General features: G+C 41.0%; 1 protein-coding gene across 1 annotated transcript in view; it reads right to left on the bottom strand.

Annotated features, from left to right (window-relative positions):
• Positions 1 to 2,737: 2,737 nt before the first annotated feature.
• LOC117519288 (cytoplasmic FMR1-interacting protein 1 homolog) overlaps positions 2,738 to 14,233 on the bottom strand; it is a 62,959-nt gene continuing 51,463 nt past the window's right edge. The window contains exons 25-30 of the mRNA XM_034180619.1: positions 11,190 to 11,320; positions 8,986 to 9,058; positions 8,808 to 8,902; positions 6,094 to 6,332; positions 4,047 to 4,194; positions 2,738 to 3,339 (exon numbers count right to left, since the gene is read on the bottom strand). Coding sequence (XP_034036510.1) covers positions 3,175 to 3,339; positions 4,047 to 4,194; positions 6,094 to 6,332; positions 8,808 to 8,902; positions 8,986 to 9,058; positions 11,190 to 11,320 — 851 coding nt within the window. The 3' untranslated portion in view covers positions 2,738 to 3,174. The remainder of the gene's footprint in view (positions 3,340 to 4,046; positions 4,195 to 6,093; positions 6,333 to 8,807; positions 8,903 to 8,985; positions 9,059 to 11,189; positions 11,321 to 14,233) is intronic.

Below are 14,233 nucleotides of genomic sequence, written 5' to 3'. Positions count from 1 at the left end.
CCACAGCTCAAGTTTGAGTTTTCTTCAGTTTTTTTTCCTTCTCACCAAGAAAGGATATTTCACAAACTACTACTATACATTTGATGTATGAAAGCGTCCATAGTTGAGACTGTTGGGGTGACAAATACTAGAAAAACTGCATATGTTTACATACAGACCTATTAACATTTTGTCCTTCCATCACCCCCCCCCCCCCCCCCCCCCCCCCCCCCCAAAAAAAAAAAAATAAATAAAAAAACTACTGGAGTAGACATTTGCTGGGCAGCTTCCTGAGCCTTTTCAGTCTGTGTTTAGGAAACATGGATGCAGCACTCAAAGGGGTGATGATTTGTTACATTAGTGTTGCTACTTGAGCTGAGTGCAGCTTCTTGCTACAGTTGATGGCTGCATTTGAAGAGAACTTAAAATTGTTTGGGAATTTCTGGACAGGTACTTTAATGGCTGAGATCTTAGTGGGCTAATTTCAGTGTGCTCCTTATAGTGGCACAACATGTGTTCTCAAAGTTTAAAATGTTTTTGGTCCACTGTTTTCTCTAGATAATGGCCATGAATGTATGAAAGTTCTATCCCAGGTGGTTATGGTGGTGGTTGTGTGACAGGAACAAGACATGTCTGTGCTGTTTACCTGCAGTATGAGGTTTGTGGTACTTTGATGTTCTCAGCAGCTACAACAGAACCCAATGGAAAGTGCTGTATGGATGCAGTCCATTTTAGCTCACTGCAACAGCAGAAGTGACACCGATGAGCACCTTGTAAGTCTGATGACTGGAGCATTGGGGGGGGAGGTTCAGGTTTCATTTAAGAAAATTTTGACGGTATAATTTCAGTGAAATATGTAAAGCGTATATAATGGCTATCTGAACCTTGCTGCCAAAATTAAATCCCATCCTGGTCACGCACACTCAGCACTGCGATTGTCTATGGAGAAATGTTTTGTGCCTACAGCTGCCACTTGGGATATCATGGTGGTACCCATAGCTACGTTCTTTCTCCACACACAGCCACTGGACTGACTTTGTGTTCTTCTGATGACCTGCAGATGGATGTGTCTGTTTATGTTGGTAATGGCTTATATTGCAAAACCAGGTGTTTACTGGTTGCAGGAAAGATTTGGATGTCTTCAGAGCTCTTCATTTTTCTTAATTCAAGAGACAACTGAGATGGTGGTGGTTGTTCCTGCTACACAGAGAAGTCATTCTGATCAAGTCACTGTGTGATTCATCATGAGAAGGTTCAAGCTCTTGCTGTGATCTTTGATCGACTGTCTTGTGACCTGCATGTTGGAGAGGTGGTTATGATTTGCCTACTGCTCATAACTATCTCCAAAAGTCCAATTTTTCCTTGTGAGCTGCCACGAAAAGATTCATGGTACCACAAGCAAGCGTGCAAAAAGTATGAGATGCTTGGTGCAGCCTCATGGTTTCTTTCTCCAATTACTTGAGTGAAATTTAAAAAAAAAAAAAAAAGCTCGATTAATCCAAACCACTTTTCTGAACTTTTTTTTTTTTTTTACTGTCGTTATTAATGAATTCTTACAGCTTCTAATTGTGAATTTATTAAATTAATATAGGAACTATTTACCATGTGCTACATCTGTGATAAACAGGCCAGCGCTAACGTGTCACTAAAACAGCTCTAGCTGTGGGGGTGCTGGGGGACTGTATCGCCCCCTGGTGTAAAAGCAGATTATGCACACAAATTTAACATTTGATATTTTTCAGAATAACCAGTGCAGTGCCTGTAGGAAGTATGTATTCTTATAGAAAAGGGGGAGCTTTATTGATGATCTTTGTTGAAGCTGGCACGTGAGAACGTTCCGTTTTGTGATAAAGCAAGAAGCGTCTGGCTCGCATATCTCTGACTGTATTATTTATTTCTTCCATCTCTCCCCTGTGAATGCTTTAGATCAGGGGTGGGCAACTTGTTACAGAAAGGGCCACGAGGGTGCAGGTTTTCTTTGCAGCCACTGACTCCACCAGGTGATTTCACTGATTATTAATAGCAGTTTGTTTAAGGCAGAGAGTGACTCATCTTCGTCAATGATCTTTGTCAAAGCCGGCACATGAGAATGTTCTGCCTTGTGCCAATAGTGATGACTACAAAATAAATGTTTTGAAAATTAATCCCCAAAATTTTCATAATAAAGGATGCACATCATCTTGCGATGCACAAGCCATATCCGAAAGCTGGGGCCGATCTGACAAACAGAGATATGTGACACAAACACATGCATTTTGCTTTATAGATAGATAAACAATTCTGAATTACATTAAAAAAAATGCTTTAAATATTTTGGTTTATATGCATTGAAACTAAAATATGGTATAAAAAATACTCACTTTCTGAAATAAACATTTAACTTTATCCACAATATTCAAATTTTTGGAGATGCACTTGTATGTAGTATACAAGTACGTATGTACAATAAGAAGGTAGGACCGTTTCATTATGAACACCCTGCGAGTGTCTGCAGACAGACCAATGTATCTCAAAGAAAACCAATCAGTTTCTTTTTTTTTTCCCTGCACCTTGGAAACCCCAACAGGACGTCAGTTGGTTCTGAGTAAATGTGTAGATGTGTCCTCCAAGGATTACTATGAAACATCATGGATGGCATCAGAAGCGAGTAAAGAATTCAAATGAATCTCAATCACGTGACTCACGTATCAAAACACTGTGTCAAAGCTTGAGACTCAGTAACTCAGGGATATTTTTGCTCTGAAAATAAAACAGCAGATTTGTTCAATATTTATTGAAGTAAAATGATTACAATATTTGAAATAAGGCACAGCAAATAAATGCTTAACAATGTTTGTTACTTCTCAGGTTGTGTTAAAACATTCAGCATGCATGTTTCATAGTACAGAAAATACAGTTTCACCTCCATTATAACTGTTCACCATCATCTTTCCACCACTACAAAGTCTTAAATATGACTAATTCCCCATCCCTGATTTCTACCTTTCTGCAAGTACAAAACAATCTTTTTTTTTTCCAAATGCAAGGAGGTTATTTAATCTCTGATAAGGCACAAGTGAATACAAAAAAATCATTCTAACAAAAAGTGGCCCACCGTCTTCAGCTTTAATGGTCCTTTGCAGACTTATGGAATATTTGTGCTAACAGTGTTTGGACTTCATGCTGGTCCACAGGACAAATGAAGACTGACGCTCCTCAGTTGCTGGCGAGGGACTGATGTATGGGCGGCTGGAAGCATCGCACATGTTCCACTGGCATGTTCTCTCCGTCTCCAGACTTCAGGTACTTGTTCAGGATGGCAAAAATCTCACTGTTGAGGACTTGGAATTTGCGGATTCTGTCTACCATCTTCTTCAGTGGCTAAAGGGACGCGGAAGACAAGAATCCATCAACCAAACCGTGAGATACAAGACATTAAAGTCAAGCGATGGTTTGGAATAGACAGTTCATACAGGAGACTGAAAATCATTTTAAAATTCCAAAGCAGCACCAGGATTTGAACATTCTGAAAGTACCGATCTAACTTGTCATCCTGATCCTGCATTCACTCGTTAGCTGCAAGCAGCCGGCCAACTGCATGTTCCGTCATTTTCAATGAGAGGACAGAATATTCCAGCGCCAATGACTGTGAGCATGGCAGCCACACTTAGAGACGGCGCATTGGTGTAGCGATGAGAACAAGGCGTATGTTTTATCTAACGACGGGCAGCGAGATATGGGTAAGTTGAATAGAGACACCTGGTTTAATATATATATATATATAACGGGAAGAAGTGAAGCTGTAGCGTCACTAAAAGAATTTTTGAGCAGCCATCAGAGTTCGTGCTTCCCCTTTTAATCTAATGTTTGTGCACAAAGCAAAAACTGGCATCTTTCGGTTAGAAACTAGTGCCACCCGTTATCATGTCACCATAAACACTATGATTTCAACACACACTATACATTAGAAATTTATTTATGCTCACGGCTGCATAGGGACGAAGCTGCAAGACGCAAGTTGTATCAGCTCAAGTTAAATTTTTATTTTTTTTAAACAGGCATGAAGAATTCTGGTCGGTGGAACTGACCACACTCTTGATGAGCTCATCCTTGCCATCATGTTTCTGCACTTTGAGAAGGTGGTAGCTGAAGTCCAGAATGTCAAAACGTCTCTGCTGTCCCAAAAGAGCGATTATCATACAGCCTGCCCAGTGGAGGCCATCGCCAAAGCACTGCCTGAAAAATAGGAACACAGCAACAATCAGTACCACAACCCGCCCCTGAATAAACATATATATATATATATATACACACACACACACACACACACACACACACTGAGGCAAATAAGTATTTGACTCCCTGTCAGTTTTGCAGGTTTTCTCACCTACAAAGAATGGAGAGGTCTGTAATTTTTATCATAGGTACACTTCAACTGTGAGAGACAATCTAAAAAACCCCCCCCCCAAAAAAAAACACATTTTATGATTTTTAAATAATTAATTGTATGAAATAATTATTTGATACAAGAGAAAAAAGGACTTTAATATTTGGTACAGAAACAAACCTTTGTTTGCAGTTGCAGAGGTCAGATGTTTCCTGTAGTTCTTGACCAAGTTTGCACACACTGCAGCAGGGATTTTGGTCCACTCCTCCATACAGATCTTCTCTAGATCTTTCAGGTTTGGGGTTTCAGCTCCATCCAAAGATTTTCTATTGAGTTCAGGTCTGGAGACTGGCCAGGCCACTCCAGGACCTTGAAATACTTCTTACGGAGCCCCTCCTTAGTTGCCCTGGCTGTGTGTTTGGGGTCATTGTCATGCTGGAAGACGCAGCCATGACCCATCTTCAATGCTCTTACTGAGGGAAGGAGGTTGTTTGCCAAAATCTCGCAATGCATGAACCCATCCATCCTCCCTTCAATACGGTGCAGTCGTCCTGTCCCCTTTGCAGAAGAGCACCTCCAGAGTACGATGTTTCCACCCCCATGCTTCACAGTTGGGATGGTTTTCTTGGGGTTCTCGTCCTCTAAACATGGTAAGTGGAATTGATTCCAAAAAGTTCTATTCTGGTCTCATCTGACCACATGACCTTCTCCCATGCCTCCTCTGGATCATCCAGATGGTCACTGGTGAACTTCAAATGGGCCTGTACATGTGCTGGCTTGAGCAGGGGGACCTTGCTGCCCTGCAGGATTTTAAACCATGACAGCATCATGTGTTACTAATGTATAATCTTTGTGACTGTGGTCCCAGCTCTCTTCAGGTCATTGACCAGGTCCTCCTGTGTAGTTCTGAGCTTTCTCAGAATCATCCTTACCCCACAAAGTGAGATCTTGCATGGAATCCCAGATCGAGGGAGATTAACAATCATTTTGTGTTTATTCCATTTTCTAATAATTACACTACAGTTGTTGTCTTCTACCAAGCTGCTTGCTTGTTATCCTGTAGTCCATCCCAGCCTTGTGCAAGTCTACAGTTTTGTCCCTGGTGTCCTTAGCTCTTTGGTCTTGGCCATGGTGGGCAGGTTGGAGTGTGATTGAATGAGTGTGTGAACAGGTGTCTTTTATACAGGTAACAAGTTCAAACAGGTGCAATTAATACAGGTAAAGAGTGCAGAATAAGAGGGCTTCTTAAAGAAAAATTAACAGGTCTGTGAGAGCCAGAATTCTTGCTGGTTGGGAGGTGGTCAAATACTTATTTCATGCAATAAAATGCAAATTAATTATTTAAAAATCATACAATGTGATTTTCTGAATAATTTTTTAGATTCTGTCTCTCACAGTTGAAGTGTAGCTATGACAAAAAATTACAGACCTCTCCATTCTTTGTCAGTAGGAAAACTTGCAAAATCGACAGTGGATCAAATACTTATTTGCCTCACTGTGTGTGTGTGTGTGTGTGTGTGTGTGTGTGTGTGTGTGTGTGTGTGTGTGTGTGCGTGTGTGTGTGCGGGGGGGGAATACATGTCTGGGAGCTACTAAACAAATTTCATTGTATCCTGATGCAATGACAATAAAGTCTCTTATCTTGTTTTATCTAACAGCAAAAATCATTTACATAAACTTGAATGGCTGAAAAGACAAAAACAAAAAACTGTGTGTGTAAGTGTGGTGTGTAAGTGTGCCGCACTCACTCCACTGTGAACTCATGGGCTCCCACAGGGATGCAGTACACAAACTGCATGGCGCTCCACAGACGGTGGAACTCCACACACTCGTCCACGTGCATCACACCGTTGCTAGGCAGCGGCCCACGCCAGATGGGGTCATCCAAGAAGCCCCGCACACGGGAGAGGATGACCTCAAACATGGACAAGCCACAGCACAGCCTCTCTTTGGTCAGCAGGTCCCCCTCACGAGCAATGGCGATTTGCTGAGAGGAAGCACATGACACTCAAAAGATTAGCACATCTCGTTTCTGTTAATCAAAGTCACTAATTCCACAAAGAACACAGTGGTTAAGGGCATTTACGGGACATTTACACACACCGAGCTGAGCACATTCGTTGCCATGGCAGCGACCTTGCAGGCTGTGGGGAGAATCACAAAGGAGAAAATTCTGTTGTGTCCTCATCGACTACGCCCCACTGCTGTTTGCAGCAGTCTGTCTGCTAAGATGAGACACTCCTATTCTGCTGAGCCTTTTAAATCCAAATACTACTTATTTTAATAAACTCCGTTTTACTTTGATATGCGGCTCTGATATTATGGTTCTTAAAAGCTGCTACGGCCCTTCAAATTTCAGAAGAGAACATATTTATCTGGGGGGAATTCCAAGGCGAATATTTTCTTTTCCTTCTCACGCCATCATGCAGATGAGCTGCAGAAAGAAGGAAGTGCATGTGCACATGCATGAGATTGAGATTACTTTTGGCCTGACCCACCTGCCAGATGAGAGTTCCTGGGGCGTGCACGCCAAAATCTATAAGATGTCTTGTAAATCACTTCAGAGGTGTTATATGGTTTCAAAAACAGCATTTGTTTTCCATTAAGAAGTATTTATTTCTCTAACTTTTACAAAATATGAGGAAACATTGGAGCATTTTCGGCCATCTTAGTTTATTTTGTTTGAGCAAGCAGAAAGCTGATGTCACACTGCCTTTCTTGACTTCCATTGGCTATCGCCATGCCCCTCCCAGCATTCAGGGGAAGCCCCCACGTGATCTATGTCGCTACCAAATGTAGATCTTGGCATCTGATCACTTAAATTTCTCCCCTTCTGAGGTCAAAATTCTAAAATGTTTCCACAAACAGTGAATTTGACTCATAATAGATGGCAATATAAGACTATGAATCTCTTATTTAAATGCTAAGGAATAAAATTACAATGGTGCCAAAGAAAATACTTTTTATGATCTAAATTTTAAAACCCCTCAGGGCTGCACAGCTTTAATAATTAATGATTCTATTCAAACATGTATATTCACGATTATCGTCATTATGTCCTCAGAACATTACATGATCACAAATGATAGCAGCCGCACATACGTCGTATGTGGCTGCTAGTAGGCGGGTTTCTATTCCCCTCCAAACTGCAATTTGAAGTAGCAAATAATAAATAAAGCAAATAATATGCTTAATGGAAAAGCATGTGTTTTTGGAGGAAGAAAAACCCTCAAATATTGTAAAAAAACAAAACAAAAAAAACAAAAAAACAATTACGCTCGCTTGAGATGGTTTTTCAGGTGATTCCAAAAATACCTTATTTTGAAAAACTACAGTGGAAACCCTTTCCCCATTACAGGTCCCATGATGTGCAGAAAGAGTCATGACATTCTAAAATACATAATACAGTGCATGTGGGTGAAGTAATAGTGTGTTCCACTTGTACTCAGGTCAGAAATTCCCGGTTATGCCCATGAGAAATGCCTCCTGAAGTCAGAATTCCAACTTGTTCAAACAAAGGCAGGGGTGCTGTGCCAATGTAATCAATTATGTAAATATATTGATTTACGTAACAACATGTGCATCGACGCATCGCAAGGAGTCGTCCATAGGACAAGAGGGTTTTCTGTATCACTTAAGGGGACTAAATAACACCTACAATCCAGCCTCAGTGTACCATGGCCTACACAAATGTACAATAGCCATCCCAGAGTGGTAGCTGTAGCAAGGTAGAGGTCAATGAAGAATTACATACAGGCCAAAATTTGAAATGATCCAATCATATTTACAAATATACCACAATATTTGTCTGATCATAATAATTCCAAAATGGTATAGTTTGGACTATCTATGACGGAATGTTATGGAGTTATGAGGTAAAACAAGCAAAATAATAATAATAATTTTTAAAAAATGGTCAGTTTCAGTTTGTACAGAGGTGAAAAGTTAAAGTTGCTCCAATTTTGCTAAAAAGTGACACAAAAATTGATCATTTTTCACCTGTCCACGCTCAACGTTTTTTTTTGCACTACCAACAATGTTTACACTGTTTACGTCTTTGCACAACCTACACTGTTTATATTGTGTACTGTTTACATCTGCACTACCTCCTTATTACTGCATTATTACACTATATTTACGCCATTATATTCTGTGAGACTGGATGCTGACAAAATTTTATTTTTATTTTTAGTTTAGTTAGTGGTTTTTATTGAGTGGTCTATTTTTTATTTATTTAATCTTATTTGTGTGTCTGGTGTAATGTGTGTGTCTTGTCTAATGTGCAAGCTGCTGGATGCCTTGAATTTCCCCCTGGGATCAATAAAGTATCTATCTATCTATCTATCTATCCATCTATCCATCTATCCATCCATCTATCCATCTATCCATCCATGGATGAATTTCTGCACTGTAAATACAGCTGGGTGTTGGGACTGGTTCTAGGTGTTGGAACTGGTTCTACCTGTGGCGTGCCCAGGCGCTCGATCAGCGGAACCATATGTAGCGCTGTGTATTTGGCTTCCAAGCGCTTCATCTTAGCATCAAGGCGTTCCCCCTCTGCACAATCATGAAAAGAAACATTTCACTCAACATAATGTAAGTCATCGTTCATAAAGTGATATTTCCTCTTTCATGTTTACCTTTGACATGGACTCTGGGAAGAATGTTCTGGAAAGGAGCAGCGTGCAGCAAATCACAAACTTCTTCCTGTGACTGGAAGAGAAGACAAAACTCACAACACTGGGACCTTTTGTACGACGAACAGTGTGAGAGCTTCCTAAATGTGGCCTGTGGCACAGAAGATACAGGCTGTTACTTTGGCTACAAAATTCCTGTTGCACACTGTAGTTTGTTTTGTTTTCCCCCCCCCCGTTGGTAACATTTGAAATTTCATGTTTGAGGTTTTTCATCAGCATGAAGGAGAAACTTCTACCAACTGAGGATAAATTATATTTACACTTTATATTTTTAAGACTGAATCTTGCGTCCAATTGAGGCTGCACCTCCATCTTTTATGATGAAATAATGCTGAATTTATGTGGAAATGATTGTTGTATGAAAGCTTCAGGTATGTCGCTGAGATAGATGATGACTGGAGTGCAGTTTGAAGCAGAAACGAGGTGATAATCGGTGAAAAGCGGCTGATGACGCATGCACAGTGAAGGCAGGGCGGACCGATTTATAGAGGGACCATTCGGTCTGTGACACCGGAACCTTCTCACTGTTAGATAACAGTGCTGACCACTAAGCCACCGTAATTAATCACTCCACATATTGGAAAGAAAATCAGGGTTGGATTAAGGGAGTTAATTTTAAGTCCCTGGGTGCCCTTGTCATTTGATGAAGTACCCATTCAATCAATGAATTTTGATGTTCAAATGTGATGTACAGTTGAATACAACCCATTTACCTTTCCTGCACAGTATGCTCAACTTAGTATTATTCATTTTAACTTCCAATTTTTATAAGCTGCTGCAATTTCTTGGTATGTTATGATGTTGTGGCGGCTTTTCTTCCACCTCTCACTTTCTCTTTCAACAGAACACATGTACTTAAGGGGGAAAAAAAGTGGATCAGAAATGAGAAAAGACTTGTGGCTTTTCACCTTTTGCTGATACTTTCTTAGGATACTTTTTTTTTTTATTTTGAAAAAAACATTCCAAATACAGATCCTTTTGGTAGTCATCTGCATACATTCTCCCGTGTTTTTTTTGGGTCATTTAGAGAACTAGGAATGCTGTCATTCTGCCTGTTGTCTCTCTACTTTCAGCACTCAGCTACAAGGGACGTCTGAGGCACATTCCCACACTGAACAACACATTTTCTTATCAATATCCGAGATCCTGTGTCCATGCTTTCAAGCAGGAGCAAAGTGAAGGCATCCTGGTGTGACATCACGCTCATCTCACAGATGCAATGGGACATCGGAAGGCAGAATTCATGCAGGAAACTTTAAATCTTATAAAAACTGTCCAATTTTCTGTTTATAGCATCTTTAGTGTATCATTTCCTGTCTCATTTCTGATGTTTCCAGTGTTGTACTGCCAGAGTCTGATCCCTCTGAGGTTCATGTTGGTGTCAAGCAGGTGTGTGTTCTTGCTCCAGTCTTATTCAACATCTATGCGGTGGCTGTGCCTCCACTTGTTGGGACTCTCTTCAATCTGCAGCAATTCAATGCCCAGACGAAAACCAGTAGTGAGGTGGTATTTGACCTCCAATATGCAGATGACGCTGCCTTCATCAGTCATTCAGCAGCTGACCTTCAAAGGTCAGTTTCCACCCTGGCAGATGTATACAGTAGCACTGGTCTTCTCATCAATGCCAAAATGACCCAGGTTCTTCATCAGATGGCTGACCCTTGTGTTGATGCCCCTGACTGGTCCTTAAAGACGGGCACTGAACACACAGACCTTGTCAGCAGCTTTGTCTACCTTGGCAGTGTCCTGACCCTGACCTATACCATTGAGGATGAGGTACAACACAGGTTCCAGAATTCATCTAGTGCCTTCAGCTGCCTCCCACACTTTGTACTTCTTAGTCACGGTGTCACTATATCCCCTGAGGTCTCACACAGTCTACAAAGCCAACTGCATCTCCACCCTGCTCTGTGGCTGTGAGGTGTCAACCATCTACAGGGCCCATATCAGGAGCCTTGAGGCCTTTCACATCCGCTGCATGTAATGCAATAACAGTAATGAAATGAAATAGGCTCTGAAATTTGTTGCGAGATCAAATATATTTGCCCACGAGTCATTCAACTCATTTCGGCTGCGTAGACAGAAGCTGGCTGTACTGGTTTGACATGTTCTACATTAACAAGTAGCTGCTAGATGAAGATCCTTACCAGACTCTGCTCGCTCAGCAGACAGAAGAGGATGGCGTTACCCACTTCCCTCAGATTCTGAAAACACACAGTTTTCAGCTCAGCATACTCAACAATGTCCTTCAACTGGTGGTGAAAGAATTCCAGGATACCTTAAAATAAAGAAACCAAAAAGCCTAATTAACACCTCTTCCAGAAAAAATGACGACTGAACAGTCTTTAATTTTCACAGCAGCAAATGTGTTCAGTAAAACTGCAGCAGAAAACGCGTCACACTCAACTGTAAACTCCAGTTAGCATGGAGTAGGTGTCCAGCTTGGTTTTTCAACCTGTTTTTGAGATCAATTGCTTTTCTCTTTCAGCAGTTATTCATAAATATTTACTGATAATCAGCAGGATGATGTACAATAACAAGTTCACAATCTCAGAAAAGACCAAGAATGTGTATTTTGTTTTCCTTATGCCATGGCAGGACTGGCATCTGTTTTTATTTTTCAATTTAGAAAATAAATAGAATTCCATTTAAGCAGCTTTCCACTCAACAGCAAGCTAAAGTGTTGTTCATCAAACCTACCACAAGGTGGCAGAAACATGCGGAATTGAGTTCTTCAGAGGACATACAGTAAACTTTTGCAAATATTTAGGTGAAATGTCTTTAATTATGCCAAAACAGTGAACCAGGTAGAAGTGGACACTGAGGGAAGATGGATCACCTTTGATAAGATTTGGAGCCGTGGAGGACACCGTTCATTTAATGTCTGCTCGTTTGCCTCTTGTGGGGTTGCATTAGGTGTAGAATTCACATTAGCTAGTAAAAAACTTGAGTCAATATGGCGGAGAATTTAACTTTTTAATAATAACATTTATTTTTTTCTCCAAGATGTAGAGTTTGTAAACAAGTTCTTAAATTTGTGTTTTAACCTGAAATGAAATGTGTTGATTTCTAAATCCTATTTTAATTTGCACAGATATACATCTCAGAAGATCACAATGTACAACCACGACAAGCAGGCACGTGAAGATCATGACTGCCCATGAATGCAATCTGTTGCATGAGTCAGTGACAACACATCAGGCCTGTGGCGCGTGCAGAAGTAACTGCAATATAACTGTAGACACTGGAGCACTCCTGTAGTATAACTTCAGCGCAGCCTTGGTGATGTCAGATAACCTCCTGGTGATGTCATGGCATGTTTTACATTATACCAGGTTCAATGGAAATCCAAAGGATCACCAAAGTATGTCAAAGTTTACGAGTGCAAAAAAAAAAAAAAAAAAAAAAAAAAAATTCTCAAACATGTTAAAAATCCTACTGGAGTTATGTAAAACAAGACCACAGCACAATGACAGTATATCACGATTCATCACGGACACCCCGTCAGACCCTCTCACATTTTTCCAAGCTATAGGCAAGGTTTCAAACCGTGAACTTCTCAGATGCATATCCATGAAAATGAGAATGGGGCTTTAATCTTCAAACACAGCAAATGCACTGTGGCTGAATTTAGCTATTATTCACACATGTATAAAGTTGTTAAATAGTTGTTAAAATTTGTTTAATTTAGATTGGGCCGGGGTGGTGAGTAAGCAGATAATTTCACTTGTTTCCAGTGCGGACGGTTCACGATTCGAGGCCACCCCTACCCATTATGGCAGTGATTCTCAACCAGGGTGCCGCGGCACCCTAGGGTGCCGTGATTGATCGTCAGGGGTGCCGTGGGCAATTATCAAATATCACCATTGTCGGGTGTATGTGCTGTAATAGTATGGCAGATGATGTAATGCTCTTTTATTCCAGTAGATGGTAGCAAAGCGCTGTACTATAGTATAATACACATACTTGCGCACATAGCGTTGTGCGTCTCCATGGTTACGGGATGCTGGCTACAGCGTGAATCTCAGCTGCTCACAGAACATGGCTCCTCTGGGGAAAGAGAAACCACGTTGGCTGTGGAGGTGTGCGGGGAAGGCGGCCTGACCTCCGTTGATGTCACCGTGGTCAGACTTGGGCCTTCTCGCTCACAACTGGGTTCACTGAAGGCAGCCTCTGCGCTCCGTGAATATTAGAGTGGCAGATTATTGTGAATAAAAGTGTCGACACGTCTAAAAAAAACTCTTGAGATTAGGGCTGTCACAATTATTACAATATTCATCAATCGCGATTATTTTTCATATTCGCGATTACCGTGAATTATTTATTTTATCCACAAAGCATAAAACGACTCAGAATCTGACGTCATTGTGCTGCAGCCTCGCTCTTGTCTTAAGGCGGGACAATAACATGGAGGCTGAAGAGCGATCCGTCCTGCCGTTTGGATAAGACGGCCGATTAAAACAGTGGCCGTCTTCTTCAAAAGCTGTCTAAAATGCGGAGCTGTCGGTGTGAGTGTGTGTGTGTGTGTGTGTGTGTGTGTGTGTGTGTGTGTGCGCGCGCGCGGAGTCAACAGGCTGCAGGCTGGGAGGGAGGGGGCACGTGAGGGAGATTCCTGAATGGAAGCACGACACGTTACAGTCTGAGAACCATCAGTGCGCAGCGAGCGCGGAGCAGAGAGAAGATTTTAACCCGCGTGAACAAGTTTAAAAAAAAAAAAAACCAAAACGTGAAGCTGCTTTTTACTTCTCTCTGAACTTTCTCTAAAGGTGTGATTCTGCCGTTACCGTCCTGTTCACACCATGTGCGCGTCGTATGCTGAATTTATGAGATCATGAGATGAAATAAACGGTCAAATAGCTTTAAAAACATATTTAAAAAATGAGAACATATGAATGAACTGAGCCACAAAAAAAAAAAAAAAAAGCCCTGACATGGAGAAGCTGTGGTGATGTTCAGATGCACAAATCACAAAAAGCAGGTGAGAACTCTGAACTTTAACAGCTGTTACTTTCCAAAGGTATTTATTTGTTCAATATGGGCTTAATGCAGTGTTTAAGCACAAAACGTGACTGATGAGGAGAAACAATTTCAGAAATGCAACAAACAACCACAAATCAGAAAAAGTTGGGACTGTATGTAAAATGAAGATAAAAATAAAAATGTTGCACCATTCCCAGTTTCTCCACTCACA

This window comes from Thalassophryne amazonica, chromosome 10 (assembly GCF_902500255.1).
Source record: "Thalassophryne amazonica chromosome 10, fThaAma1.1, whole genome shotgun sequence".
Lineage (NCBI taxonomy): Eukaryota > Metazoa > Chordata > Actinopteri > Batrachoidiformes > Batrachoididae > Thalassophryne > Thalassophryne amazonica.
The sequence above is the reverse complement of the archived record's forward strand: the minus strand, read 5'-3'. Positions and strand labels throughout refer to the sequence as shown.